Below are 26,177 nucleotides of genomic sequence, written 5' to 3'. Positions count from 1 at the left end.
CGTGCTTGGAACCCTCTCTCTCCCTGTGGGCATGGGACTCTGTCTCCTAGGCCTGCCCCAGCATTGCATTTTGGAAGCATACAGTTTGCCTGGATCACCGGTTCACAGCTGCAGACGAATTCTGCCTCAGAGTGAATCTTACCCTGAGTCTCACCCATGTCTGGTGTGGCTGACTTGGAGATGTGACTTGGGATTTTAGATTTGATCGTTGGTGCCTCAATGAATGGAGATTTGGGGGACAGTGAGGATGGAATGAATGTGTATTTCGCATGGGAGAAAGTCATGAATTCAGAGGGCTTAGGGGTGGAATATTGTGGACTGATTGTTGGAGCCCCTTAAAAATTCTACTGAAGCCTTAACCAGCCTCCAGTGTGGCTAAATTTGGAGATGGGGCCTCTAAGAAAGTAATGAAGGGTAAATGATATCATAAGGGTGGAGCCCTGGTCAGATAGGGTTAGTGGCCTTGTAAGAAGAGACACCAGAGCTCTCTCTCTTCCTGCACATGCACGCGCGCACACACGCGCACACACTCACTCCAAGCTAGGGTCGCGTGCACACAGCGAGAAGTCAGGCGTCCACACCCAAGGAAAAAGGAGCCACACATGAGGCGCCCTAGACTTGGTCTTCCAGCCTCCAGACTGTGAGAAGATAAATTTCTATGCTTTTTTATTTTGTTCTAGCAGCCTGAGCAGATTAATAGAATTGATATTTCCCTCTTTTTTAGTTCTTTCCATGTAAATACACACTTTTCTTATTAGTATAGCCTTTTGCCCGTTGTCATGGGGCGAATTTGCTGTTTCTTTTCCTGACTTCTATATATCTAGATCACCGGTTTTCTGGCTTTCTTCGTTTTTTAAGGTAATATTGTTTAGGCACTTAGTTTTCCCGATTGATCTTGACATACACCATTGGCATTATCACTTAAGTAACAGTCTGTGTCGCTGTGTAAGATTTGCATTACCAGTGACGTGAAAAAAGTTCTATCTTCAATTGCGGTTTTCTTCTCTCACCTATCGGTTATTTAGAAGTGTATTGCTTTGTTTCTAAAAATATAGAGTTAATGTTTATCTTGGTTTTCAGCACGGGGTGACTTCTAAAGCCCCAGGGTATCCTGCTTGCTTATGAAAGATCCCTGGGCTCAGGGCATTAGATGTGTGTCCATGGGGCAGCCCCCCTGCCTCCCGGGGTCCCTGCGGTCTCCCTCCTGGGAGTGGGGAGTCGGTGTCCTGTCCTGGGCTAGTGGATGGCGAGTGTGGCATACATGCTGGGTTCTGTGGGGGGCTCCCCCGCCTGGGAGGGAGGGGGTGCGGTCGTCTCCCGTCTGAGGGTCGAGTGGGTCAGCTGGGCATAGGTCACATCCTGGGGGGCTTCAGACACGGCAGCCTGGGGGAGCAGGGAGGTGAGAGTCAGGTATGTGATTGAGGTAGGGAAAAAGCCAGGGCACCTGGAACAGAAAAACCCCCTCGACTGTCCATCTGCCTCTCCTCCCCCATTTGTCTGTCCTTTGTGTCCAGCTATTGCTCTGAACACGGGGGAGGAAGGGTGTCCACCCCGTGCTGGCGTCTTGAGTGGTTGACCTGGGCGTATGTCGCTCCCTGGGGATCTCCACCACCAGGGCTCTGCGGCGGGGAGATCGTGAGCGGGTGGAACTCCTCTCCTTGCCTCCGCTTTTGTCCCTCTTCAGTTAGGTTTCTGCCCTGAAGCCAGAGAGTTGACTTTAAAACATAAATCCAACCATATGACTCCCTTTCTCAGACACATTTTCATTCATGTTTATGTCACCCAGGCTAAGGCAGAGCCTTGCCAAATACAGATCCCTAACAAACACTTGTTCACTGACTGAATAAATGAATGAGCTCGTGCAGGGGAAACTAGGCGTCTTGAAGGACATTTGTTTGGTTTTGATTCATTCACTTCATCCATATACATACATACATACACACTAAATACCTAAATGTCTGGGCGTTGACGTGGGGACAAGAGAAAGAAAGAACTGAGTAAATACTGGATTTTTTTTGGAGGTGGTGAGCATTGAGGGGAAATGGGAGATGTTACACCCAAGGCACACTGTTGTGCAGTTCCACTGCGTCTAAATCCATGAGACTGGAAAAAAGAGCAAACAGAGAAAAAGAAGGGCAGGGGTCCCAGTACAGGGACAGGCCAGTCTACAGGGGCCTTGGTGCGAGTGAGAAAAGGCGCACCTCTCAGACCCCACCCTTAGGATCTCAAACCCTGAACTCTACTGTGCTGCACACACACTGTACAACTGTCCCTGGGCGCAATACCATAGGGGATATGGACACACTAACCGTTACAAGGACCCAAGTAGAGGGACCAAGAAGGAGGGACCCACGTGGTGTCAGGAGAGCCCCACTGAGAAGTGGGGTCCCAGCAGCCCGAGGGTGTCACCTTTCAAGAGGAAGGCTGAGGTCAGATGCTGCTGAGAGTTGAGTGACGGGAGGAAGAAGCATCCGAGGATTTAGCTTATTTGGAAGACTGTGTGGGGGCCCTGGACAGGGCAGGGGGCTCACCCGATTCTCCACCTGCTTGTCCTCCTCAGTCAGGGTCTCTCTCATGGCAGCGTCTGGAGGATAAAATTCTGTCTCATGCGAAGATTCTTGAACTCCTGCAGCCCTGCACACCCCTCTCACCCTCAGGTGGGGAGCCTGAGACCCAGCGAGGGCCAGGGAGGTGCCTGGGCTCACAGAGACAGAGAAGTGTTCACGCCTCCTCATCCCGAAGCCCAGAGCCCTTCCCACCCAGGCCCCTTGCCCCATCTCCCACCAGGACCTCCATCCTCTCCAATTACCCTGATTCTTCTCTTGGACATGAGTCATGGAGCTGGGGCTGAGTGGGGAGAAACAAGAACCTTAGGTGGAAGAGCTACAGGTGGAGCTGGCCAGTTGGGGGAAGTTCTTTGGGGAGAAATTACCTTTCCTGGGGGGCTCTGGTCTTAGCTTCAAGATCTGAAGCACCTACACAAAGTTAGAAATTATCTTCTAAACTACCCCAGAACCCAGCCTCCAGGGCTGCATTAAGAGACTTATACACAGATCCAATCCAAAAATGGGCAGATCTAGACAAGCATTTCTCCAATGAAGACTACAAATGGCCAATAGTTACATGAAAAAATGCTCAATATCACTAATTATCAGAGAAATGCACATCAAAACTACAATGACGTATCAGCTCACACAAGTCAGAATGGCCATCACTTAAAAGTTTATGAAGATAAATGGAGAGGGTGTGGAGAAAAGGGAACCCTCTTACACTGCTGGTCAGAATGTAGTTTGGTGTAACCATTATGGAAATTCCTCAAAACACTAAAAATAGATTTACCCTATGATCCAGCAATCCCACTTCTTGGTATAAATCTAGAGGGAACTCCAATGCGAAAAAAATACCTGCACCCCAGTATTCATAGCACCACTGTATACAATAGCCAACACATGGAAGCAACCTAAATGAAGCAACAGATGACTGGATAAAGAAGTTGTGGTATATTTATTCAATGGAATACTACTCTGCCATAAAAAGGATAAAATAATGCCATTTGCAGCAACATGAATGAACCTATAAATCATCATTCTAAGTGAAGTAAGCCAGAAAGAGAAAGAAAAATACCATATAGTATCACTCATGTGCAATCTAAAAAAAAAAAAAAAAGACACTATGAACTCATCTACAAAACAGAAACAGACTTGCAGACATAGTAAACAATCTTATGGTTACCAGGGAAAGGGGGTGGGAAGGGATAAATTTGGGAGTTTGATATTTACAAATGTTAGCCACTATGTATAAAAATCGATTTAAAAAAAGAGAGAGACTTATACACAGAAAACTATAAACTATTGATGAAGGAAATTAAAGAAGACTTTAAAAAATGGAAAGATATCCCATGCTCCAGGATTGGAAGAATCAATATTGTTAAAATGATCACACTGCCCAAGGCAATCTACAGATTTAATGCAATCCCTATCAAATTACCCAGGACATATTTCACAGAACTAGAACAAATCATAATAAAATTTATATGGAACCACAAAAGACCTAGAATTGCCAAAGCATTACTGAAAAAAAAAAAGAAAAAGGCTGGAGGAATAACTCTCCTAGACTTCAGACAATACTGTTCAGCTATAGTAATCAAGACAGCATGGTATTGGTATAAAAACAGACATATAGACCAATGGAACAGAATAGAGAGCCCAGAAATGAACCCACAAACTTTTGGTCAACTAATCTTCGACAAAGGAGGCAAGAATATACAATGGAATAAAGACAGTCTCTTCAACAAATGGTGCTGGGAAAACTGGACAGCAGCATGTAAAGCAATGAAGCTAGAACACTCCCTTACACCATATACAAAAATAAACTCAAAATGGATCAAAGTCTTAAACATAAGACAAGATACAATAAACCTCCTAGAGAAAAGATAGGCAAAACATTATCTCACATACATCTCAAAAATGTTCTCCTAGGGCAGTCTACTCAAGCAATAGAAATAAAAGCAAAAATAAACAAATGGGACCTAATGAAACTTACAAGCTTCTGCGCAGCAAAGGAAACCATAAGTAAAACAAAAAGACAACCTATGGAATGGGAGAAAATTTTTGCAAACAATGAAACTGACAAAGGCTTGATCTCCAGAATATATAAGCAGCTCATACGACATAATAAGAAAAAAACAAGCAACCCAATCCAAAAATGGGCAGAAGAACTAAACAAGCAATTCTCCAAGGAAGACATACAAATGATCAATAGGCACATGAAAAAATGCTCAATATCACTAATTATCAGAGAAATGCAAATCAAAACTACAATGAGGTATCACCTCATACCAGTCAGAATGACCGTCATTCAAAAGTCCACAAATGACGACTGCTGGAGAGGCTGTGGAGAAAAGGGTCCCCTCCTACACTGCTGGTGGGAATGCAGTTTGGTACAGCCACTGTGGAAAACAGTATGGAGATTCCTCAAGAGACTAGAAATAGACTTACCATATGAGCCAGGAATCCTGCTCCTGGGCATATATCCAGAAGGAACCCTTGTTCAAAAAGACACCTGCACCCCAATGTTCATAGCAGCACTATATACAATAGCCAAGACATGGAAACAGCCTAAATGTCCATCAACAGATGACTGGATAAAGAAGAAGTGGTATATTTATACAATGGAATACTATTCAGCCATAAAAATGACAACATAACGCCATTTGCAGCAACATGGATGTTCCTGGAGAATGTCATTCTAAGTGAAGTAAGCCAGAAAGAGAAAGAAAAGTACCATATGAGATCGCTCATATGTGGAATCTAAAAGAAAGAGAGAAAGAGAGGAAGGAAGGAAAGAAGGAAGGAAGGAAAGAAGGAAGGAAGGAAGGAAGGAAGGAAGGAAGGAAGGAAGGAAGGAAGGAAGGAAGGAAGGAAGGACATAAATACAAAACAGAAACAGACTCAGACATAGAATACAAACTTGTGGTTACCATGGTGGCAGGGGGTGGGAAGGGACAGACTGATATTTCAAAATGTAGAACAGATAAACAAGATTGTACTGTATGGCACAGGGAAATATATACAAGATCTTGTGGTAGCTCACAGTGAAAAAAAATGTGACAATGAATATATGTATGTTCATGTATAACTGAAAAATTGTGCTCTACACTGGAATATGACACAACATTGTAAAATGACTATAACTCAATAAAAAAAAAGTAAAAAAAAAATCTCAGGGGATCTGAGCCCTCACAAGATCATACACCCCTCGCCCCAGCCCTGTCCATTTGGAAATTCAAGGTAAACAGGAGTAAACTGGAACACACATAACTTGCATGGATGATTTAAATAAGATTTATGAATCCAAAAGAACATTTTTCAAAATTCTAAGGCTGTTCTTATTAACTCTCCACATTCTAAATGATTTTATGCTAATTTTATTATTTTACAGGAAAAGTTTTAGGAATTGTTTTTCCCCACATCATCTTGACCTATATTCCTGATTTAGTAATACTTTACCAAAGTGACATAGAGATAGACATAAAAGTAGGTGTAATGATGGAGATGGAGATGCAGGTGTAGAATGACATGAGTGGATGGGGGATGGGGAGAGAGAGAGATCTGTTATGTATGTATCTATATACATACACATGAATGTAGGCAGATAGGTGGATACATAGATATATAGATAAGTAGGTAGGTAGGTAGGTAGGTAGGTAGATAGATAGATAGATCGTTTTTCTGATATAATGCGTCATTACCCTGAATACATCAGTGTGTGCCTCCCATAGACACAAACACTTGTCTGTATGACCCTAAACTCCCTGTTCGGAGGTCTACGCTGATGCAACACTTTCCCGAAATCCTCACTCCCAATTCATTTTTGACCAACTGCCTGAGAGCCTCTTTTTTTCCCTTTGGTCCAGAATTTTACCCAGAAATCTATGTTGCCTGTGGTTGTCCTGTTTATTACTCTCCCGGAATCTGGAAGTCTCCTCAGTTTCTCTCTGTCCCTTGTGGCCATGACCGCCTTCAAGGATACGGGATTCATGTTGTCTAGGGGGAGCCCCAACCTGGTTCCCTCCAAGTCTGGTCCACTGCCGACCAGACTCAGGCCATGCATTCTTGGATGAGCATCCCAGAAATGAGGCTGTGGTGGTCTCCATCCGTATCAGGAGCCTAGGACGCTCACCCTTCCTAGCCCTGGTGATGTGCCCTCTGACCACCTGGCCAAGCGAGTACCTGCCAGGCGTCGCCTTCAGCTTTCCCTTAAAGCTTGATTGGTTTGGGGATAGATGTTTGTGTCTTCGTCAGATGCCGTGGAACTGTTTGTTGCTCCTTCTGCAGTGACTAGTCGGCATTCTACTCTAAAGCTTTCTCCTCTTCCCCGTTTATTTGCTCGCTTACGCCTTCGCTCACTTGCGTGTATCTCTGTGGACTGAAGGACTTCTGTTTCATTCAGTGCACTGTAATCCAGTTTTCTCATTTACCCGGATGCTCAGCTTATTCTTGATTTTCCCAGAGGGAGTTCCTTTCAGCTGGCTCCTGTGTCATTTTGACTTGTCTCCATCATTCTTTGGGAATTTTTGCACTTTCTGGCATGACAAGATGCTCGGTACTCCCCCCGTCCCAACATGGAATAAAAAATTCCTTAATGGGCCCTAATACCCTGTAACAGGGGATTGTATTTAGAAACCAAAATGGAAGGTAGGTTTGCTCATGGCTACTGGGCTGTCGTTGTGTCTGGGTCCTACTGGTGGACATAGCTGGGATGGATGTGGTCACACGGGTGTGCCCAGACTTGATAACACTTACACCCATAACTACTGCTATGCCTGTACTTTAAAAATGAGTTTATACTGACATTTCTAAATCCTGTAGAACACCTCAGGGTTTATTCTTGCCGACTGCCTTTGCATATATATAAATCCCTTCACAAAGCTGGAGCATCTTGGCTCCCATTATCCCCAATATATGTACATATTTTCTCAAAGCAACTAACCTCCCAACTGCTTCCACGTCTTCCTCCACCCCTCACCACTGTGCCGACTCCCCACGGCTCTGGGCTCCTGGTTGGCAATAACACCTTCTTGTGACTCCCCCCCCCCATCTCCAGCATGGTCCCTCAGGTCCTGGGTACCCCCACCCCTGCTACCTCCAGGCAGGACCCCTCCCCTCCCAATCACTCTTCCCGGGAGCCCCAGATCACTGTCCAAGATTATGGAGTGGAAGTTGGGCGGGAAAGAACTTCCTACAAATTTTGGACTTTTTAATTTTAGAATTTTCAAAACTGAGCGTTTGGCCATGTTTTTGGTGCCACATTTTGGATGGTTCCCTACGAAGCCAGTTGAAAGATCTTTGGAGTAAGGGCTCCCCTCCCAGGTAGACCAGACCCTGCATCTTCTACCCACCTGACTTGCTGCGTTTGCTCTGCTGCCTGTGTCGGATGAGGAGGATGAGGGGGAGGGAGAGCAGCAAGACGAAGGTCACAGAGACCCCAATCAAAATTTTCTGGTACTTTCCAAGACCTTGGGCACAAAGGATGCAATGAATGAACCGATGATGCCATTTGACTGAGCACCTACTGTTTGTAGGCACGTGCTGGGGTCTGTGCATTCATCTCTAACTCTCACAACAAACCTACAACATGTGAATGCCCCTCCCAACACCACCCATTGTGCAGACACGTAAACTGAGGCTCAGAGAGGTAAATCGTGTGTCCCAGGTCACCCAGCCCGGAAGTGGCAAGGCTGGTACTGGACCCTGGGACTGCAGGTGCCCTTGTGCTGTTCTCATGCTGCATTCCAGGCTGTCAGCCAGCTTTGGGTTTGGGGACTCCTTATTGATTGGAGTGGCCTGTCCCCTGGTCCTCATGTGTCGCAGCCTCTCTGAGCTGCTCCCATTCTCCAACCATCAGAGGCTTTGGGGGACCAAAACAAGAGTGCTCAGAAGCGGGTCTGCTTAGAATGGACCCTGTGCCGTCCCCAGTCCCCAGTCCTGCCAAGAGCTGTCCTCCTCCCTGCAGACCCCACACCTCCAGGCAGGGCCTGCCTGGACTTAAGGGTGAGCGTCTGGGTGGGCCCGTCCCATGCAGAGGGCTGTCACTTCCATGGTCTCACCTAAATCTCTTAGCGAACCTCTGAGGGCCCTGCCCAGGAGAGCCCCAGGTAAGAGACATACTTCACAGACAAGGAACTCAGACAGGGAGCTCAGACAGGGAATGGACTTGCCCGCGCCCGCGGCTGGGAAGCGGCAGGGCTCGGGTTGCATTGCAGCCCCACCTCCCAGCCCTTGCTTCTTGTTGTTTGATTCTGATTTTTGTCACGAGAACACCTCCATAAGGTCAGGCTGAGTACCACGGGGTTGATGGAAAAGCACTATGACATCAGGGTTCTCAGCGCTCTGTTCTTCCCTGGGCCCTTGACAACCCAACCCTGTCTGCCCACCTCCTGCACCTGAGACAGTCACCTGCAGGGTCAGAACTAAGATGCCCCTCGAGAGCTGAGCCAGAATTCTCCTCGATTGCAAATGGAGAAGCTGGGGCCCAGATGGTCAGGGAGCTGCCCCAAACCAGCTTCTCAGAGAGCGCTGGGCATCCCCTCAGTGGGTTCCATGCACACTAGGCCAGGACAGGAGGTGAGGGCGGGGGTGCTTCTGCCCACGGCAGCCGGGCTGCTGCTCTTCCAGGCTGAGCCCCAACACCTCCCCCTCCATGAACCCCCACCCTTCAGCCAGGCAGCTTCGGAACCCCAGAGCCCTGTGGTCAATCTGGCATCTCTGCCCCAACTCCCAGCCCCCCGGGGACACAAGCCTGTGCTTGAGTAATGAGGGGGCATTAGATCCTCAGACACACTCTCAACCTGCCCCAGCGAGGCCCTTGAGTCACAGCTGTGAGATGGGCCAATACAGGTGGGACTGGGTCCCCCAGAGGGTCCTGGGAAGGGGACCAGAAGAGGGCGAGGGACAGGAGCTCCCCACAGAGACCCCGTGTTTGATCACACTCTCCTCCTGTACCTGCTGTGTCCACCCCTAACCCCAGCGCGGCCTTCCCTACACACCCTTGGCGAGCTCTGGGGAAGGGCACGAGGAAGGGGAGAGCTGGGAGGCCCCCCCCGGGAGGGCCCCCCTCACACCTCTCAGGGGTGCGTCTCCCTCTGCATGATCCTCCCGGGACCTGCCCTTGGAGCCCCCTTACTTCCATACCAGACAGGGGCTCTCCTGGGCCAGGCCTTGAACTGATCATGAGGACACAGAGGGGCCAGGATAGGACTTCCTCACCTGAGACCAGGAGCTCCAGGGGGCCGCTGGGGGCCGAGCACACCTGGGGTTTGCTCCTGTAGCAGCCGTAGCATCTGAACGTCCACCTGGGGCTGGGGGGCACGGGGCCCACAGGGAACAGGGCCTGGGTCTGCCCGCTGGGCTGTGGCTGTGCGTCCAGGGCCCCGGAGGGCTTGTCTTCCCCTTCCTTAGTCAGGATGAACCTGTCAAATCCCTCCTGTGAGCCACACTGGAGGGTCACGTTCCCTCCTGAGGTCACCACGGGGCTCGGCAGGGCTGAGAGGCTGGGTTTGCTGTAGGCTCCTAGAGAGAAGGGGCCGCTTGTTCAGTGGGGCTCACGGCTCCCTCACCTCCCCCAGGGCTGGGCTGTGAGAGGGACACGGCCCTGGGAGCAGCCCCCCTTCCTGAGGGCAGAGCCCGAGGCTGGGACCCCTGAGTGTCCTCTCACCTGTCATCACCAGCTCCAGGGGGTCACTGCGCTCTGACCAGCCAGTGGGGCTTAAATAGTCACAGTGGTGTCTCCCTGTGTAGTGCTCTGCCATGTGTGGGATGGAGAACTTGGCCTTGTCCCCTTGCTCCAGTGGGGGCTGTCTGTCCCAAGGCTCTGTGGTTCCCTCTGAATACAGTTGGAACACCTGGACCCCCAGGGTCCCCTGACACCAGATGGTCACAGGGCTATTCCAGGGGATCACAGAGCCTGGCTCAGCCCAGATGGTGGGTTTGGGGGGGGTCCCTGGAAGGAAATCAGAGGCTGGGGTCACAAGACATTCCCACCCCCATCCCCCAGCTCTCAGCCCCACAGCCCCCAGCCTCCCCTTCCTTCAGCCCAGAGCTGCTGTTCCCCATCCCCATTGCCCGGGGAGGGGCTGCCCCGTCCCCACAATGAGGAGGGGGGAGCGGGGACACCTGGGCACAGACCCACCTGCCTGCACCTGGGTCCTCACGCCCACACTCAGCCCTGGAAGAGAGGTCCCTGTGAGAGATTCACCCTGAACCCTGAGCAGAACCTCCCCTCCCCTGAGCGTCCTGAGCCCTGGGGTCTCCTGACAGAGCAGGCCTGGCTCCCAGACCAGGACCGCCCTCCCCTCCTCAATCTCACCGAGACAGAGCAGGGCCGTGAGCGTGGGGGTCATGGCGCCTCCTCCCTGTGGTCCAGGCTGTGCAGATGGAGGAGACACGGTGCCCTCAGCACGGAGACCCACAGGGTGTGTCCGCTCAGAGGCTGGTCCTCCCCGTCACGGGGCTGTCACGTCAGCAGCCCCACGGGAAGGGGAACTGCCCCTTCTTGAGAGCCTGGCTCTCGTTTCCATGACAGATCAGCAAAGAGACCCGGTGTCTTCCTGAGGCGCCCCTTGCAGGTGAGGGTGCCCAGGCCACGCCCTTCCCTCTCAGATCCTCCGTGTGGGGCCTCCATCGTCCTCAGCCGTCCATCAGCACAGTCCTGCGGGGTCCTCACCATGGACCCGGCTCACCTTCACATCTTCAGGGCAGATGCAGGTTCCTGCTGGTCTGCAGAGCTCAGATCAGCAGAGACGCACATTGAACGTCTAAGTACAGCTCGGTGGAGGTCAAGGGGGCAATGAGCACAGAGGAGAAGCACCGGGAAATAAGGGCAGGAAACACGACTCCTCTCCTGGCCCCGGAGTGTGGGTTCATTTCCGTCACTGCCCCCATCACAGACTTCTCTCTTCTTTCTTGCAACAGCGTCCGCAACGGCGTCCACCACAGCTTCCTGGGAACAAGCCCCTGAGTCATTCTTGCCTCTTCAGTGCCCCTTCTTATTTGAACAGATCTCTCTTCCGCATCCTCTGGTCCTGCCTATAAACTTCAGGGGACAGTGATTTCGGCTGGACCTCTGATTTTGAAGAAAAAGATGACCTTTAAATACCCATCTGTCCTTGTCTGTGTGATCTGGGACAGGAACCTCCGACTTCCTGGTCTGTACCCTTGGTGATGTCATGTTGTCATGACCTGCCCTCCTCTGGGCAGTTGTAGGGTAAACAGATCCCAGTGCGTGGAGGGGTCAGTCACTGTTAATTGTCACACCAGGTTAAGACATGATGGATTTGGGACATGAGGGGACCATGGTGTCCACACTCAAGGTGCATGCTTTGTGCGCGCACTCAAGAGCTCTCGCTTGCTCCAAATACCAGTAAGCGCTACTTATAATATTTCTGAAATACGTATGAATAGTCATATTCAGAAAAAGAGACGTGGAGTTTTCTGAAAGAGACATGGAACCATGAGACAGAAAAGAGGACACAGCTGAGTGCCTGGGACCCGCAGTGAGTCACAGGGAGGTGGTTCCCACCTGTGTGGGCAGAAAAGGGCCCTCAGGTCCTCCCAGGTGGGAAGGGTCAGGGCTCCAGGTGAAGGCTGAAGCTGTGGCCCCCCTTCCCCCTGTTTCTGGGTGGACCCTGGGCTATCTCTGCTTACTGACCCAAGCCCCTGGTCAGCACTGAGCAATGTCACCTGTGTTGCAAGATACAGACTTAATCCAGTGTCGTCAGCCATGGGCGTCTGCCCCACATGTGGGAGTGAGGCTCCCACTGGACCATCCCTGATGGCGCAACGCTGAGCAGATGCTAAGTCTGAGACAGTGCACCCCGCCGGGCAGGAGGGGCCGCACCAGCCTGACTCCCAGGACAGCCCTGGGAGAGACCTCTATGAGAGGTCAGGTGTGTGAGGGGGGAACCTGCAGCAGGAGTGGGCGGCGCAGAGTGACCCTGTTAATGGCGGACCTTGCGACGGACAGCCATCTACAGGTGTACTTGTTGTGGTTTGCAGATACTGCATTTTATTTCATTTTATTTTATTACAGCTTAAAGGTTTATGGCAAGCATGTGTAGAGAAGGTCTCTTGGCCACTTTTCCAGCAGCATTTGCTCACTTTATGTCTCTGGGTCACGGTTTGGTAATCCTTGCATATATTTGAAGCTTTTTCATTATGATGATATTTAGTATGATCTGTGACCAGTGACCTTTGATGCTACTATTGCAGTTCTTTTGACATTTTTAAAACTAAAGGATTTCAAAATTAAGGTATGTAAATTGGGGGTTCTTTTAGACATAATGCCGTTGCACACTGAATAGGCTACAGTACAGTGTAAACATAACTTTGATATGTGCTGGGAAGCCAGAAAGCTTGTAGCGGTCCCTTTATTGTGATATTTGCTTCACTGCGGTGTCCTGAACCAAACTGGAAATATCTCTGCGATGTGACTTCCTATGGTCCCTTTCAGACAAAGTCTAGTGATGTCCTGTAGAACGTGTTCGTGGTACAGAGCTCACCAATGGAGGGAAGAGGTCTACCTGGGCTTAAAATGCAGTCTTCTGCATGCAAGCAATTTAAGAATATATGCCTCTAAAATATTCAACATTAAACGTATGCTAATTAAAAACTCACATTGATACATTCCATTTCGTATACATTTAAGGGCCACTGGATGAGATATCCATCTCGGCACCCACCAGAGGGGCTGGGGCTGTCCGTGACCCCATGTTGAAATCACCCTCACACTCTCACTATTTCCACATGGATGAGAGGAAGAGTGGGGAGATGGTGGTTGCTTGTGGACTTGGACACCCGTGCACTTCCGGTCAAAGCTGGACCAGGTTGGTGAGCGCGTCGTTCCTGAACTAGGGGAGGCGTCCCGACTCCTGGGTTCTGACGTGGAACCTTTGAGTTTTCTTCGCAGCAGCATTTTGGTGAACTCACTAGCCAGACACAGTGCTCAGCTCCCACTGGAAGCCTTCCTAGTGGGACTTTGGGTGACGTATTTCTCAGCAGTTACAGTGAAGGTCAGGAGACAATATTATCTTAAAGGAGGGCAATATAAAAACAGGATAATAAGAAAGCTACAGAAGAAAGATTGGACAAAACCCTGAAATAGGAGTAGGAGGAGGACAGCCAGGTTTAAAGTGTGTCAGGCTGCTGTCTGAGACAGCAGGAGAGGGCTACGTCCAGGCGGGAGGGAGCACTCACACTGGAAGCTGCCTCGTAGAGACCAGGCCAGGGACAGACAAGACGGCCCACGACAAGTTTTCTAGTGACTTAACTCTGTCTGCTTCACACACTTCAGTTCCTTTTCCAAATGTCCCCATCAGATTAACTGATTAAACCAATTAAACATGAAAGACTAAAACATAAACTTTTTATCAAAGTATTAAACCTATTCTTCTTTAGTGTTTAAATGTGTAGGATTCCAAGCACAACTTAAAAACACTGTGATGGACCTGATGTAGAAATCTGGATTAACATTCACTTGAGGGAAAAGCCTCAGGTCTGCCGTTTTTACGTATTGTTGTTGTTTAAATTGAAGTATAGCTGATTTACAATTTTATATTAGTTTCAGGTGTTCAAAATAGTGATTCGACCATTTTACGTATTATAGTCCACTGAACGTTATTAGAAAAGAATGGCTGTATTTCCCTGGACTGTGCGATTTATCCTTGTTGCGCATCTATTTCATACATAATAGTTTGTATCTCTTAGTCCCATAACCCTATCTTGTCCCTCCCGCCTTCCACCTCCCTACTGGTAACAACTAGTTTGTTCTCTCTGTGAGTTTGTTTTGTTATCTTAATTCATTTATTTTATTTTTTAGACTCCACATATAAGTGAGAACATGAGCATATTTGTCTTTCTCTGTCTGACCTATCTCACTAAGCATACAACCCTCCAGGTCCATTTGTGTTGTTGCAAATAGCAGAATATCATTCTTTTTATGGCTGAGTAATATTCCAGACTGTGTATGTATAGATATGTATCACATCTTCTGTATCCATTCATCTGTTGATGGATACTTGGGTTGTTTCCAGATCTTAGCTATTATAAATAGTGCTGCTATAAACATTTGAATTTGTGTTTTTTTTTTTCCAACATATATAGCTAGGAGTGGAATTGCTGGATCATACAGTAGTTCTGTTGTTAGTTTTTTGAGGAATCTCCGTATTGTTCTCCATAGTGGCTGCACCAATTTATCTTCCCACCAACAGTGTACAAGGGTTCCCATTTCTCCACATCCTCACCAACGTTTATTATTTGTAGACCTTTTTGATAAGATTCTGACAGGTGTGAGATGATATCCCATTATTGTTTTAATTTCAGCTTCCCTAATAATTAGCCTCGTTGAGCATCGTTTTGTGTGCCTGTGAGCCGCCTGCGTGTCTTCTTTGGAAACATGTCTGCTCAGGTGTTCCACCCACTTTTTAACTGGGTTGTTTGTGGTTTTTCTTTTTTACAATGAGTACCATGAGCTGATTGTATATTTTGGATATTAGCCCCTTGTCAGTCCTATCACTTGTAAATATGGTCTTCTGTTCAGTAGCTGGTCTTTCCATTTTGGTAATGGTTTCTTTTGCTGTGCAACATCTTTTGAGTTCGGTTAGGTCCCATTTGTTTTGTTTTGCTTTTATTTCTTTTGCTTTAGGAGATAGATCCAAATAATGCTGCTAGGATTTGTCAGAGTGATCTGCCTATGTTCTCTTCTGAGAGTTTTATGGTTTCAGGTTTTCATTTAGGTCCTTAGTCCACTTTGAGTTTATTTTCATATGTGGTATGGAAATGTTGTAAACTTTGGCATGGAGCTGTCCAGTTTTCCAAGCACCACTGATTGAGGAGATCGTCCTTCTCCACTGTACAGACTTGTCTCCTTTGTCATCGATTCATTGGTCAGAGGTATGTGGGCTCATTTCTGGGCTCTCTGTCCTGTTGCATTGACGTGCGTGTCTATTTTCATGGCACTACCGTGCTGTTTTGTTTATTGTAGCTTTGTAGTATAGTCTTAAGTCAGGGAGCATGATACCGCCAGCTGTGTTTTTTATTTTTAAGATCACTTTGGCAATTTGGGGTCTTTTGTGGTTCCATATAAATCTGAGGATTATTTGTTAGTTTCTGTGGAAAATGTCATAGATATTTTGATACGGATTGTATTGAATCCGTAGATTGCTTTGGGTAGTATTGCCATTTTAACAATATGAATCCTTCCAATCCAAGAACACAAAATATCTTTCTATTTCATCTTTAATTTCCTTCATGAATGTTTTATCATTTTCAGAATGTCAATCTTTACCTCCTTGGTTAAGTCTATTCTTAAGTAATTTATTCTTTTGATATACTTTTTGATATGCAGTTCTGTGATTTTGGGCAAATTGTTTGGACCCAGGTTCTCATCTGGGCAGTGGCTCATTGTGTGGCTGGATTCAGGAGATGCTGATGCGACAGTGTTGATCAAGTTTTGAGGGAACCCCCAATGCCAAAATGGGATGTACTTGCTATGACAGACCAGGAGCAATGCTTTTTGTCTGATGAAGATCCACTTCATCCAGTGCCCACTGCAGGCTATGGCTTTCTCCACCCTTCTTCATGCCGTCTCACTATATTGTATGGAAAATAGACAGAAGTTATGAATAGAAGCATGTCATTTACCAAAAGCAGCGAGTGGACTTATGAGTCCACAAGTGGGAGTCAGTGAGAACAGTGCCCGTGTTCCACAGACCCTGTGGTTTCCATCCTCAGCGAAATGCCCACCGTCTCCTTACACATTCCCACCATAGTGGGTACGAGAGAAACGTTTCCTTTCTCCTTATTTATAAAGCTAAAATTAGTGACGCCCCCTGAAGAATACGTGTTTTCTCCTCTTGAAAATTATGTGTGTGAAAGAATAATCTTAGACTCGTGCTTCTTACAATTTCCTTCATTTATTTAATCTCATGTTTGAAAAAAAATGATCTATATTCTTTTTGTAAATTCTACTTGTGCATCTTTACTCTCATAAAATATGTCACTGCATAGATGCATCACAAATATTAGTCGTTATGAGGGTGATGTCTGTCATATTGTCTAAAAAAAATGACACCTTTGTCAACATGCTCATGAAAGGACTGTCGCACACACACACATTTCCCTCTGGGGTGGCTAGCTGTGGGCCAGAGCTGGTGTCTCTTCCTTTTCACATGTGGTTCTGATCTGCTCCCCAGACTGACCGCAGCACTGTGTACTCCTACCAGGAACTGATGGGGCTTCTAGGCGTCGCCGTTTTCTTACAAAATTGATTTTGCCATTGTTTCCTCTCTTGCCTCTCTTGTGGAGGTGCTGGAATTTTGACATCACAACTGCACTGATGCTGTGGCAAGACATTGGGGTGGAAATTGCCATGACCTCCAAGGAGAGGAAGCTGTGCACATCATACTCATCAGGTGTGCTCCAGCTGGATCAGACACGTTTATCTGACAAAGACAGTTCAATCCATTACTTCCAGCTGTGCCTTCAGTACATGCACATGGCACCTGGAGGTTGGCCATGAAGAAAGTATGTACTGTAAAGAAAGACACAAATGCCACATGTCTAGGGGTTTTTTAAAAAATGATGCATCTTAAAGCCCGTTGCCAGCGTGCCACCTGGCTGTCACTTTAAATCCCTTGTGCTCATTCAGTCTGATGCTGCTTCTGGAGACTCTATCCCAGGTGTCATCTGATGAGGAAAGAAGGACTGAAGGGTCCACAGAGGGTTTCAGGGAACAGTTCTGGATTTATGTGCTATCATCCATTTATTCAGCTGCTTAAACCGTATTCTGTTTCTGAGCGATGGGATGGAGGTCAATAGCACACACCAGTGAATGTGGGCATTAAAAATAAAGCAAAATATATTACACGAAAGTGGACCAGGACCCGCAGGTGTGTAAGGTGCGGACACAGCCCTGCCGTGTGGCATGTGCCTCACAGCACAGGGGGCGAGGAGCCGGGGCAGTGAGGGAGAGTCACAGCGGCGGGGAGGGGAAGCACCGCGGTTTATGAGAGGAAGGTCCTCCCCAGGACTCCCCCGCCCCTCTCCTGCACCCACACCGCGTCTCTCCCTCCACGGTCTCGGCAGGCAGTTCGCGCATCGTCCCCTGCAGACTCTCTTCCAGGACCTCCTGGGCACGTGAGACCATTTCGAGGCTCTACCGCGCTGGATGGTGCGTCGTTCCCTCTGTGTTTACCTCCTGGCTGCATTGGGCTCTTCCAAGGTCGTGTCGAGCCTGAAACAGCAGGATCCCGAGGCCCACCAGGATCAAGGCAGCCACGCCCATTCGGATGAGATTCCCCACTGTGTAGTCCTGGGGGCGTGAGCCTAGGGATTGTGCACAAAGAGGCCACTGAGGTCAGAGCAGATCAGAATCACCCCACCATCCTGGATGTCCACCCAGGGCACCTGCCTCCCCTTGCCAGGACGTGACCCTCGGAGCCCAGCCCCGTAGCTGAGAATTTCTCTGCTCACCACTTGTGGGGGCTGACGTGTTTTGTGATGGGTGGGTGGTGTCAGCTGCTCCTGAGAATCACACAGTGGGGGTGAGTGAGGAGTCGGGGAGACACAGCCCTTGTCCTGGGGTCTGTGTTGTCGGTGCCCCCAGTTCTCACAGCACAACTGTTACACGGCCCTGTAACGCGCCCTGTCTCTGCCCGGCCAGGCTCCCTCTGTGCTCCTTTCATCCATTTATTCTTTTATTAAATTATTCTTCATGCAGTTAGATATATTAGAGTGAGACATACACACACTCTTGCAAATACCTATTTTCTACAAGTGGTGTAACAGCAACAGGTACTAAAAGGCTTATTCCTGCCTTCTCGGGGGATGAAATACATGGGAGACCACAACCAACATGGCAACATACGAGATGGAAGATACAGAGTTTTGGACAAATATCTGTAAATGTTCAACTGGAGGAATAAGTGTGGTGTTTATATATGAGGTATATACTTACCTGTAGATAAAAGATACATATTTACGTGCATTTTTATTAAAATGTGTTACGTTGTATATATTACATGCAACACATAAGTACACATGTATCCAGGAAACACTGAAGTTACACGTCAACGTGTGCATCTGTATTAAGCTCTGGACCCACGTATAGACTACATACGTGTGTGTGTCTCTATATGGGCAGACACGCAGGTGAGACAGGGAGGAAACTAATGCATATAGAGCTGGGCGGGTCAATTCCTTGAAATAAACAGGTGGTAAGGAGGCAGGTCTCCAGAAAGGTCTCAGTCTGCTCTTCAGTAAGGAACCAGGCCATGCCTGTGGGGTTTAGAGAGGGGGACAGAGGAGAAGGGGGCTGACATTCGGCACTGAGCGCATTTGAGACACAACAGGGTTTACAGGACAGAGGAGGGAGGCCCCCATCATCGTCTTTCTCTCTTTTTGCACAGATTTGTTTATTTATATCAGCAAGCATTGCCGAAAAGTTCTCAAAAGAGGAGAGAGCAGTAAAAGTGCGCGCACAGGAGCAGAGCAGACAGGAGCGCACACAGACGTGCTGTGCCGTCCCCCCCCACGCCCCCCCCCCCCCGGCGACCCTGCCCGGGCCCTGCTGAGTCTCCGAGCGCCAGGAGCAGAGCGGCAGGAAGGCCCCCGGGCGGGCGCAGGAGGGCCATGCAGAGCAGAGCCCGCACACGGGACGCTTCTCTATAGGACGGTGTCCGGGGAGCTGGGACCCCAGAGGCTCGGGGTCTGAGATGGAGTCGTGGGCAGGGGGGCTGTGTCCCCGTAGCCTCTGTGCTGGCCCCGTGGAGGCCGCTCACCTGGCCCGGGGCGGGGTCGGCCTGAGAGAGCCCAGCCTGGGGCTGCCTGGCAGGAAGCTGGGGGAGGGCCTGACCCCCGGCCGTGAACAAAGCGTATCTTTTGTAGCCAACATCAGAGCAACACTGGAGGGTCAGGCTCTGTCCAGAGGTCACTAGAGATCCCTGCGGGGTGAGGAGGGAGGGCTTCCCAGACACACCTGGGGGAAAGACCAGCCCTGGATTGTAGGGGCTGGTCCCTCCCATAAAGCCTCTCCTCCCTTCCTGGCCCCCAGGTCTCACTGTCTCTCACACTCTGTGTCTCTTACCAATGAGCCCCACAATGTGGCCAGACTGCACCCCTGCCTATGGGGCTCCCCTGGGAGCAAAGAGCCCAATAAATAGCCTAGAGCCTCAAGAAGTATAAGGGGCCAGGATGGGACTTCCTCACCTGAGACCTGGAGCTCCAGGGGGTCACTGCGCTCTGACCAGCCAGTGGGGCTAATATAGTAACAGCAATACCTCCCTGCATGCTCCTCTGTCATGTGTGGGATGGAGAACTTGGCCTTGTCCCCGGGCTCCAGTGGGCTTCCTCCATCCCTGAGGTCTGAGCTTCCCTCTTTATCCAGAATGAACCCCGTGGCCCCCAGGGTCCCCTGGCACCAGATGGTCACAGAGCTATTCAAGGGGATCACAGAGCCTGGCTCAGCCCAGATGGTGGGTTTCGGGGGGGTCCCTGGAAGGAAATCAGAGGCCTGGGTCACAAGACATTCCCACCCCCATCCCCCAGCTCTCAGCCCCACAGCCCCCAGCCTCCCCTTCCTTCAGCCCAGAGCTGCTGTTCCCCATCCCCATTGCCCGGGGAGGGGCTGGCCCGTCCCCACAATGAGGAGGGGGGAGCGGGGACACCTGGGCACAGACTCACCTGCCTGCACCTGGGTCCTCACACCCACACTCAGCCCTGGAAGAGAGGTCCCTGTGAGAGATTCACCCCTGAACCCTGAGCAGAACCTCCCCTCCCCCGAGCGTCCTGAGCCCCGGGGTCTCCTGACAGAGCAGGCCTGGCTCCCAGACCAGGACTGCCTTCCCCTCCTCAATCTCACCGAGACACAGCAGGGCCGTGAGGGTGGGGGTCATGGCGCCTCCTCCCTGTGGTCCAGGCTGTGCAGATGGAGGAGACACGGTGCCCTCAGCACGGAGACCCACAGGGTGTGTCCGCTCAGAGGCTGGTCCTCCCCGTCACGGGGCTGTCACGTCAGCAGCCCCACGGGAAGGGGAACTGCCCCTTCCTGAGAGCCTGGCTCTCGTTTCCATGACAGATCAGCAAAGAGACCCGGTGTCTTCCTGAGGCGCCCCTTGCAGGTGAGGGTGCCCAGGCCACGCCCTTCCCTCTCAGAGCCTCCGTGTGGGGCCTCCATCGTCCTCAGCCGTCCATCAGCTCAGCCCTGCGGGGTCCTCACCATGCACCCGGCTCACCTTCACATCTTCAGGGCAGATGCAGGTTCCTGCTGGTCTGCAGAGCTCAGATCAGCAGAGACGCACGTTGAACGTCTACCTACAGCTCGGTGGAGGCCAAGGGGGCAATGAGCACAGAGGAGAAGCACCGGGAAACAAGGGCAGGAACCACGACTCCTCTCCTGGCCCCGGAGTGTGGGTGTATTTCCGTCACAGTCCACATCACTTCTCTTTTTTCTTGCACAGCGTCCACCCCACCTCCTGGGATATAGCCCCAGAGTTGTTCCTGCCTCCTCGGTGCCCCTTTTTCCTGGACAGAGTCTCCTTCTCATCCTGTGGTTCTGTCTTCAGGTTGATGGGACAGGGTGTGGCTTAGTGCTCTGACCTGAGAGAACAGCCAATTCTTTTTTTAAAATAGACTTTGTTTTTTTAGAGCATTTCAGGTTGACAGCAGAACTGAGCAGAGTTCCCACGTAGCCCTCCCCACCCACACATATATCCTCCCCTCCCCTCAACACCCCTCATCAGCGTGACGTAGTTGGTGCATGGGTGAGCCGACATGGGCACCTTATCATGACTCAGAGTCCACAGTTCACATTAGGGCTCACTCTTGACGTGCACTCTGTGGGCTTTGACAGATGCTTAATGACGCGTAGCCACCACTATAGTGTCAGAAGGATTTCATTGCCCTAAAAATCCCTTGTGCTCCATCTGTTCATCCCTCCCTGCCTCCCTCGCCCCTAAGCCCCTGGAAACCCCTGGATCTTTTTATTGTTCCTGTAGCTGTGCCTTTCCTAGTTGTCATTTGGCTGGGATCGGACAGTTTGTAGCCTTTTCAGACTGGCTTCTTGCGTTTAGTAATGTGTCTTTTAAGTTTCTTCCATGTCTTTCATGGCTTGATAGCTCATGTTTTTTCACTGCACATTCATTTTTTAATTTACATATACGTACTGTTCATTGTTTCTAAGAACGTTTAGAGCTTCAGCTTTTTTAAAACGTTTTTTATTGATTTATAATCATTTTACCATGTTGTGTCAAATTCCAGAGCACAATTTTTCAGTCGTACATGAACATACATACATTCATTGTCACTTTTTTTCTCTGTGAGCTACCACAAGGTCTCGTATCTATTTCCCTGTGCTATACAGTATAATCTTGTTTATCAGGTCTGCATTTTGAACTCCCCGTCTGTCCCTTCCCACCCTCCTCCCCTTTGGCAACCACAAGTTTGTATTCTGTGTCTATGAGTCTGTTTCTGTTTTGTATTTATGTTTTGTTTCCTTTTTTTTTTTTTTTTTTTTTAGATCCCACATATGAGCGATCTCATATGGTATTTTTCTTTCTCTTTCTGGCTTACTTCACTTAGAATGACATTCCCCAGGAGCATCCAGAGCTTTAGCTTTTTAAACTTACATAGTTATCAAAGGAATAAAGCCAACCACAAAATAAGAATTAATTCAAAAAGATACAAACAGCCTGCTATTAGCGGCAACGTTATTTATAGCTGCCAAGATATGGAAGCAGCCTAAGTGCACACCAACAGTTGAACAGATAACGGGGACGCAGCACACGTGTATGTAATGGAGCACAACTCACCCGCAGGAAAGAAGGCTATTTTGCCATTTGCGACCCTTCATTCACTTTCTTTTACTCACTTCAAAAATGAGAATTTTATAAGCGGCATAAATATTTCCATTACATCAAAAATAACAAGACACCTGGAAATAAAAAACCAAGGAGGTTACCTATACTCCAAAAAGCGAAATGACACAAAGAAACGGAAAGATTTCTTGTGCTCTTGGACTGGAAGAATCAACGCTATCAAATTAGCCACACTTCCCACAGCAATCCACAGATGCAACGCAACCCCCATCAAAATAGTTGCCACGTTCCTCACAGAACTAGAACAAACAATTCCAAATTTATAAGGAACCACAGAAGACCCCGAGCAGCCAGAGCAATCTTTTGTAGGTCTTTCTTCTTTTTGTTCTCTTATGGTTTCATGACTAGAGAAGGTCCTTTCACATCTGTTGTAAAGCTGGTTTGGTGGTGCTGAGTTCTTTTAGCTTTTGTTTATCTGTGAAGCTTTTGATTTCTCCATCCAGTCTGAACAAGAGCCTTGCTGGACAGAGTGTTCTTGGTTGTAAGTTCCCCCGTGCATCACTTTAAGTATATCGTGCCGCTCCCTCCTGGCCTGTAGAGTTTCTGCTCAAAAATCAGCTGGTAACCTTATGGGAGTTTCCTTGTATGTTATTCGTTGCTTTTCTCTTGCTAATTTTAATATCTTCTCCTAGATTTTTGTCAATTTGATGCCTGTGTGCCTTGGTGTGCTCCTCTTTGGGTGGATCCTGTGTGGAACTCTCTGCGCTTCCTGGACTTGGGTGACTGTTCTCTTTCCCAAGTTGGGGACTTTTTCACTGATTATCGCTCCAAAAAATTTCTCAGGTCCTTTCTCCCTCTCTTCTCTTTCTGGGACCCCTATAATGTGAATGTTAGAGCGCTTCATGTTGTCCCAGAGTGCTCTTAAACCGTCCTCATTCCTTTTTATCCTTTTTTCTGTTCTGAAGTAGTGATTTCCAGTAATCTGTCTGCTAGCTCACCGATCTGTTCTCTTGCCTCATTTATTCCATTCTTGGTTCCTTCTGGTGTATTACTCATTTCAGTGATTTTATTCTTCAACTCTGTTTACATATTCTTTATTTTTTCAAACTCTCTGCTAAAGACTTCACTCTGTGCATCTATACTCCTCTTGAGTTCTGTAACATCTTGGCCATCATTACCGTAAACTGTTTCTTGGATAAATTACCTATCTCCTCTCACCTCTTCTGGGTTTTATCTTGTGCCTTGGCCTGGGAGATATCCCTTTGCCTCCTCATATTGTCTGTCTTTCTATGCATGTGTGGATTCCTTCCACAGGCTTTGGGATTGTTGTTTTCTTATTTCTGGCATCTGCCCCTGGTGGATGAGGCCCGACTAAAGGCTCATGCAGGGTTCCTGGCAGGAGGAGCCGGGGCCTGCCCACTGCTGGGTGAAGCTCGGTCCTGGACCTCTGGTGGGTAGTGCTGTGTCTAGAGGCCTTTGTGGCTCAGGAAGTCTGCTGATGGGTGGGGCTGTGTTCCCACCCTGTATGTTATTTGACCTGAGGCTTCCTTAGGGCTAGGTCTTGGTCCTAATGATCCAATCAAGATGTCAGCCTCCAGGAAAGCTCCTGTAGATGAACATTCTCAGAATGCCCACCACCAGCTTTTGTGTCCCCTGGGTGAGCTGCAGCCGTCCCCCACGTCCCCAGGAGACCCTCCAAATCCAGCACGCAGGCCTGGCCCAGGTTCCTGTGAAATGACTGCCTCTGCCCTTGGACCTGGTGCACATGAGTTTCCGTGTAAGCTTCTGAAGCTAATGGAGTCTCTGTTTCCCCCAGGCCTGTGGGGCTCCTGGAGCCAAGCCCTGCTGGCCTTCCAAACCAGATGTCCCGGGGTCTCCTTCTCTTCCCAATGCCGGGACCTGGGCTGGGGAGCCTGACGTAGGGCTCAGAGCTCCCACTCCTGTGGGAGGGCCTCTGCGACTTAACTGTTCTTCAGCTTGTGGGTCACCCACTCCGGGGGTATGGGGCCCAATTATACCGCGAGCACGCCCCTCCTACCATCCTGCTGTGGTTCTCTCTATATGTTTCCAGTTGCAGAAGATCTTTGTTGCTAGGTTCCAGTCTTTTTTTCAATGGTTGTTTAGCATTCAGTTTTGGATTTGTTTTAGTCATGAGGAGAGGCAAGCTCGTGGTCCTACCACTCCACTATCTTGACCGGAAATCCAAGGAAAATCAGTTCTTATTTAAATATTCCTCCGTCATCCACTGCCCGTGTACCTGGAGCCCTGAAGTCCAGTCTCTGAGCCCCTTCCCCGCCTGCAGCAGGTTGTCTGAGCCTTGCTCCTCAGAGAGGTTGTGCCGGGACGTGGGCAGGACCCAGTGTTCGTTAGTTTCCCGACTTGATTCGGTCGTGTGAGGGCAGACGTTGAGGTCCAGGTGTCAGATGCCGCAGTCAAGGTGGACGATCGACGTGCCCGCTCAAGACCCCCATGAGCCCCTGACACTGCGCAGGGCTGGCCGTGTTTTATGAAGTGTGTAGGCACGGGTTATTGTAGGAAAAGAAAATGAAAGTTTCCAAAGTAGGAGGGAACCACAACAACAACAAAAAAAAAGTGATAGCTAGTGACCACCAGTGCCTGAGTCCAGCAGGGGGTCATTAGAGTAGAGGTTTCCATCTCCATGTGGACAGGACAGCGACCCCAGGTCCTCACAGGCAGGGAAGAGGCAGGGCTCCAGGTAACGGCTGGAAGCAGTGCAGCCCCTCTCCCACGTTTGTGGACAAGCATTAGGGTGTCTCTGCCCACTGACCTAGCCCCAGGGTCTGCACCGAGCCGTGTCCCCTGTGTGTTTGTCAAATGAACTCAATTCATTGGAGTCCTGCACGGGTGTCTGTCCCACGTGTGAGTGTGAGGCTCACCTTGGGGCCATCCCTGTCGGCCAGTGCCCAGTCAGATGCTAAGTCTGGGAGAGCAGAGGCCCCGAGGCAGGGCGGCTGCCATGGTTCACTCATTTCAGCTCTGAAAGTCAGGCAGATCTGGGAGAAACTCTCCATGGAAAATCAAGTATCAGGGAGCTGAACGTCCAGCAGGAATGTGCATCAAAGAGGAACCCTAGTAACGATGCACCGTGCTGTGAAAGGCCGTCTGCAGAGGCAGCCGTTCGCACCGTCACACCCCAGGAAACGGAATGCTAGGGATCTGTGAGCGTATTCACTGAGGCATGCTTACACATCTGCAAATCAAAGAAGGAAAATGAAATCTTGAAACAATGAAAGTGATTATATTATAGAAGGATATAGAGTTTTAGCAATGAACTGGGCAAATGCTTTATAGCTTAAAAAATAATACTTCCATTAATACACTTAAAATACTTTTTTCATTAAGGAGAAGATACAGCTGAAGGGCCAGTGATGAACCTGGGATACGGCTTTGAGGGAATCGTGTAGGGGTGCAGTGTGGAGACTGGAATTAGAAAGTTAAGGCGCATGGGGAGTAGAAAGAGGGACCCACGAATACTGTGAGTTTCAGAAGGAAGGCAGTGAGGACACTGCCTGCGGCAGTCCCAGAGGCCAGTGTTTGGGTGTTTTGCAGAGACGGAGAGGGAACTTACAAGTGCTCAGGTGCATGAATATATGCATGAAATGTGTGTGTTGACATTTCACAGCAAAGGGCAGGAAGCTGAAGGGAGAAAATGCCAAGAGACACGGGACATGCACAGTCGGGGAGTTACCTGCGAGCAGCGAATCCGGTGCTCACCCACGCGAGCAGGGAGGGGCAGAGGTGGGACGGGCCGGCAGGGGGGCTCACGCAAGTGTGAGAGGCCTGGGCACGT

At 49.2% G+C, this 26,177-nt stretch overlaps 2 protein-coding genes across 11 annotated transcripts in view; both read right to left on the bottom strand.

Moving 5' to 3' along the window:
• Positions 1–649: 649 nt before the first annotated feature.
• Positions 650–20,778, bottom strand: LILRB4 (leukocyte immunoglobulin like receptor B4). 4 transcript variants are annotated; one of them, XM_064489817.1, is made up of 8 exons: positions 20,413–20,778; positions 10,690–10,725; positions 10,216–10,500; positions 9,768–10,070; positions 7,901–8,017; positions 2,532–2,584; positions 1,578–1,697; positions 650–1,383 (listed from the first exon to the last, which is right to left on the bottom strand). In XM_064489817.1, the coding sequence occupies exons 1-8, from the start codon at positions 20,444–20,446 to the stop codon at positions 1,237–1,239; spliced, it is 1,095 nt and encodes a 364-aa protein (XP_064345887.1). In that variant the 5' UTR covers positions 20,447–20,778; the 3' UTR covers positions 650–1,236. The 4 variants fall into 4 exon arrangements, with proteins under 4 accessions (XP_064345887.1, XP_064345886.1, XP_064345889.1 ...); XM_064489816.1 differs by lacking the exon at positions 20,413–20,778 and adding an exon at positions 10,867–11,591; XM_064489819.1 differs by lacking the exons at positions 1,578–1,697; positions 20,413–20,778 and adding an exon at positions 10,867–11,603.
• Positions 17,291–26,177, bottom strand: part of LOC105087430 (leukocyte immunoglobulin-like receptor subfamily A member 6) — a 21,218-nt gene continuing 12,331 nt past the window's right edge. For 3 of the 7 annotated variants that reach the window (XM_064489712.1, XM_064489720.1, XM_064489717.1), the window contains 3 exons: positions 19,334–19,530; positions 18,673–18,830; positions 17,291–17,879 (listed from right to left, as the gene is read on the bottom strand). In XM_064489712.1, the coding sequence (XP_064345782.1) occupies positions 17,558–17,879; positions 18,673–18,830; positions 19,334–19,530 (677 nt within the window). In that variant the 3' untranslated portion in view covers positions 17,291–17,557. Of the gene's footprint in view, positions 17,880–18,026; positions 18,078–18,672; positions 18,831–19,333; positions 19,531–26,177 lie in introns of all 7 variants that reach the window. The other 4 variants (XM_064489715.1, XM_064489716.1, XM_064489718.1 and 1 more) reach the window with 4 other exon arrangements.

The sequence above is a fragment of the Camelus dromedarius genome, chromosome 9 (genome assembly GCF_036321535.1).
Source record: "Camelus dromedarius isolate mCamDro1 chromosome 9, mCamDro1.pat, whole genome shotgun sequence".
Classification (NCBI taxonomy): Eukaryota; Metazoa; Chordata; class Mammalia; order Artiodactyla; family Camelidae; genus Camelus; species Camelus dromedarius.
This window is presented reverse-complemented; position numbering and strand designations above follow the sequence as displayed.

Coding starts and splice junctions, on each gene's coding strand:
- LILRB4 (XM_064489817.1), bottom strand. CDS start 20,446: ATGACCCCCACCCTCACGGCCCTGCTGTGTCTCG. Junction 10,501..10,689: donor GAGGACCCAGGTGCAGGCAG/GTGGGTCTGTGC, acceptor ATTTCCTTCCAG/GGACCCCCCCCAAACCCACC. Junction 1,384..1,577: donor AGGGAGCGACATACGCCCAG/GTCAACCACTCA, acceptor CTGCTCCCCCAG/GCTGCCGTGTCTGAAGCCCC.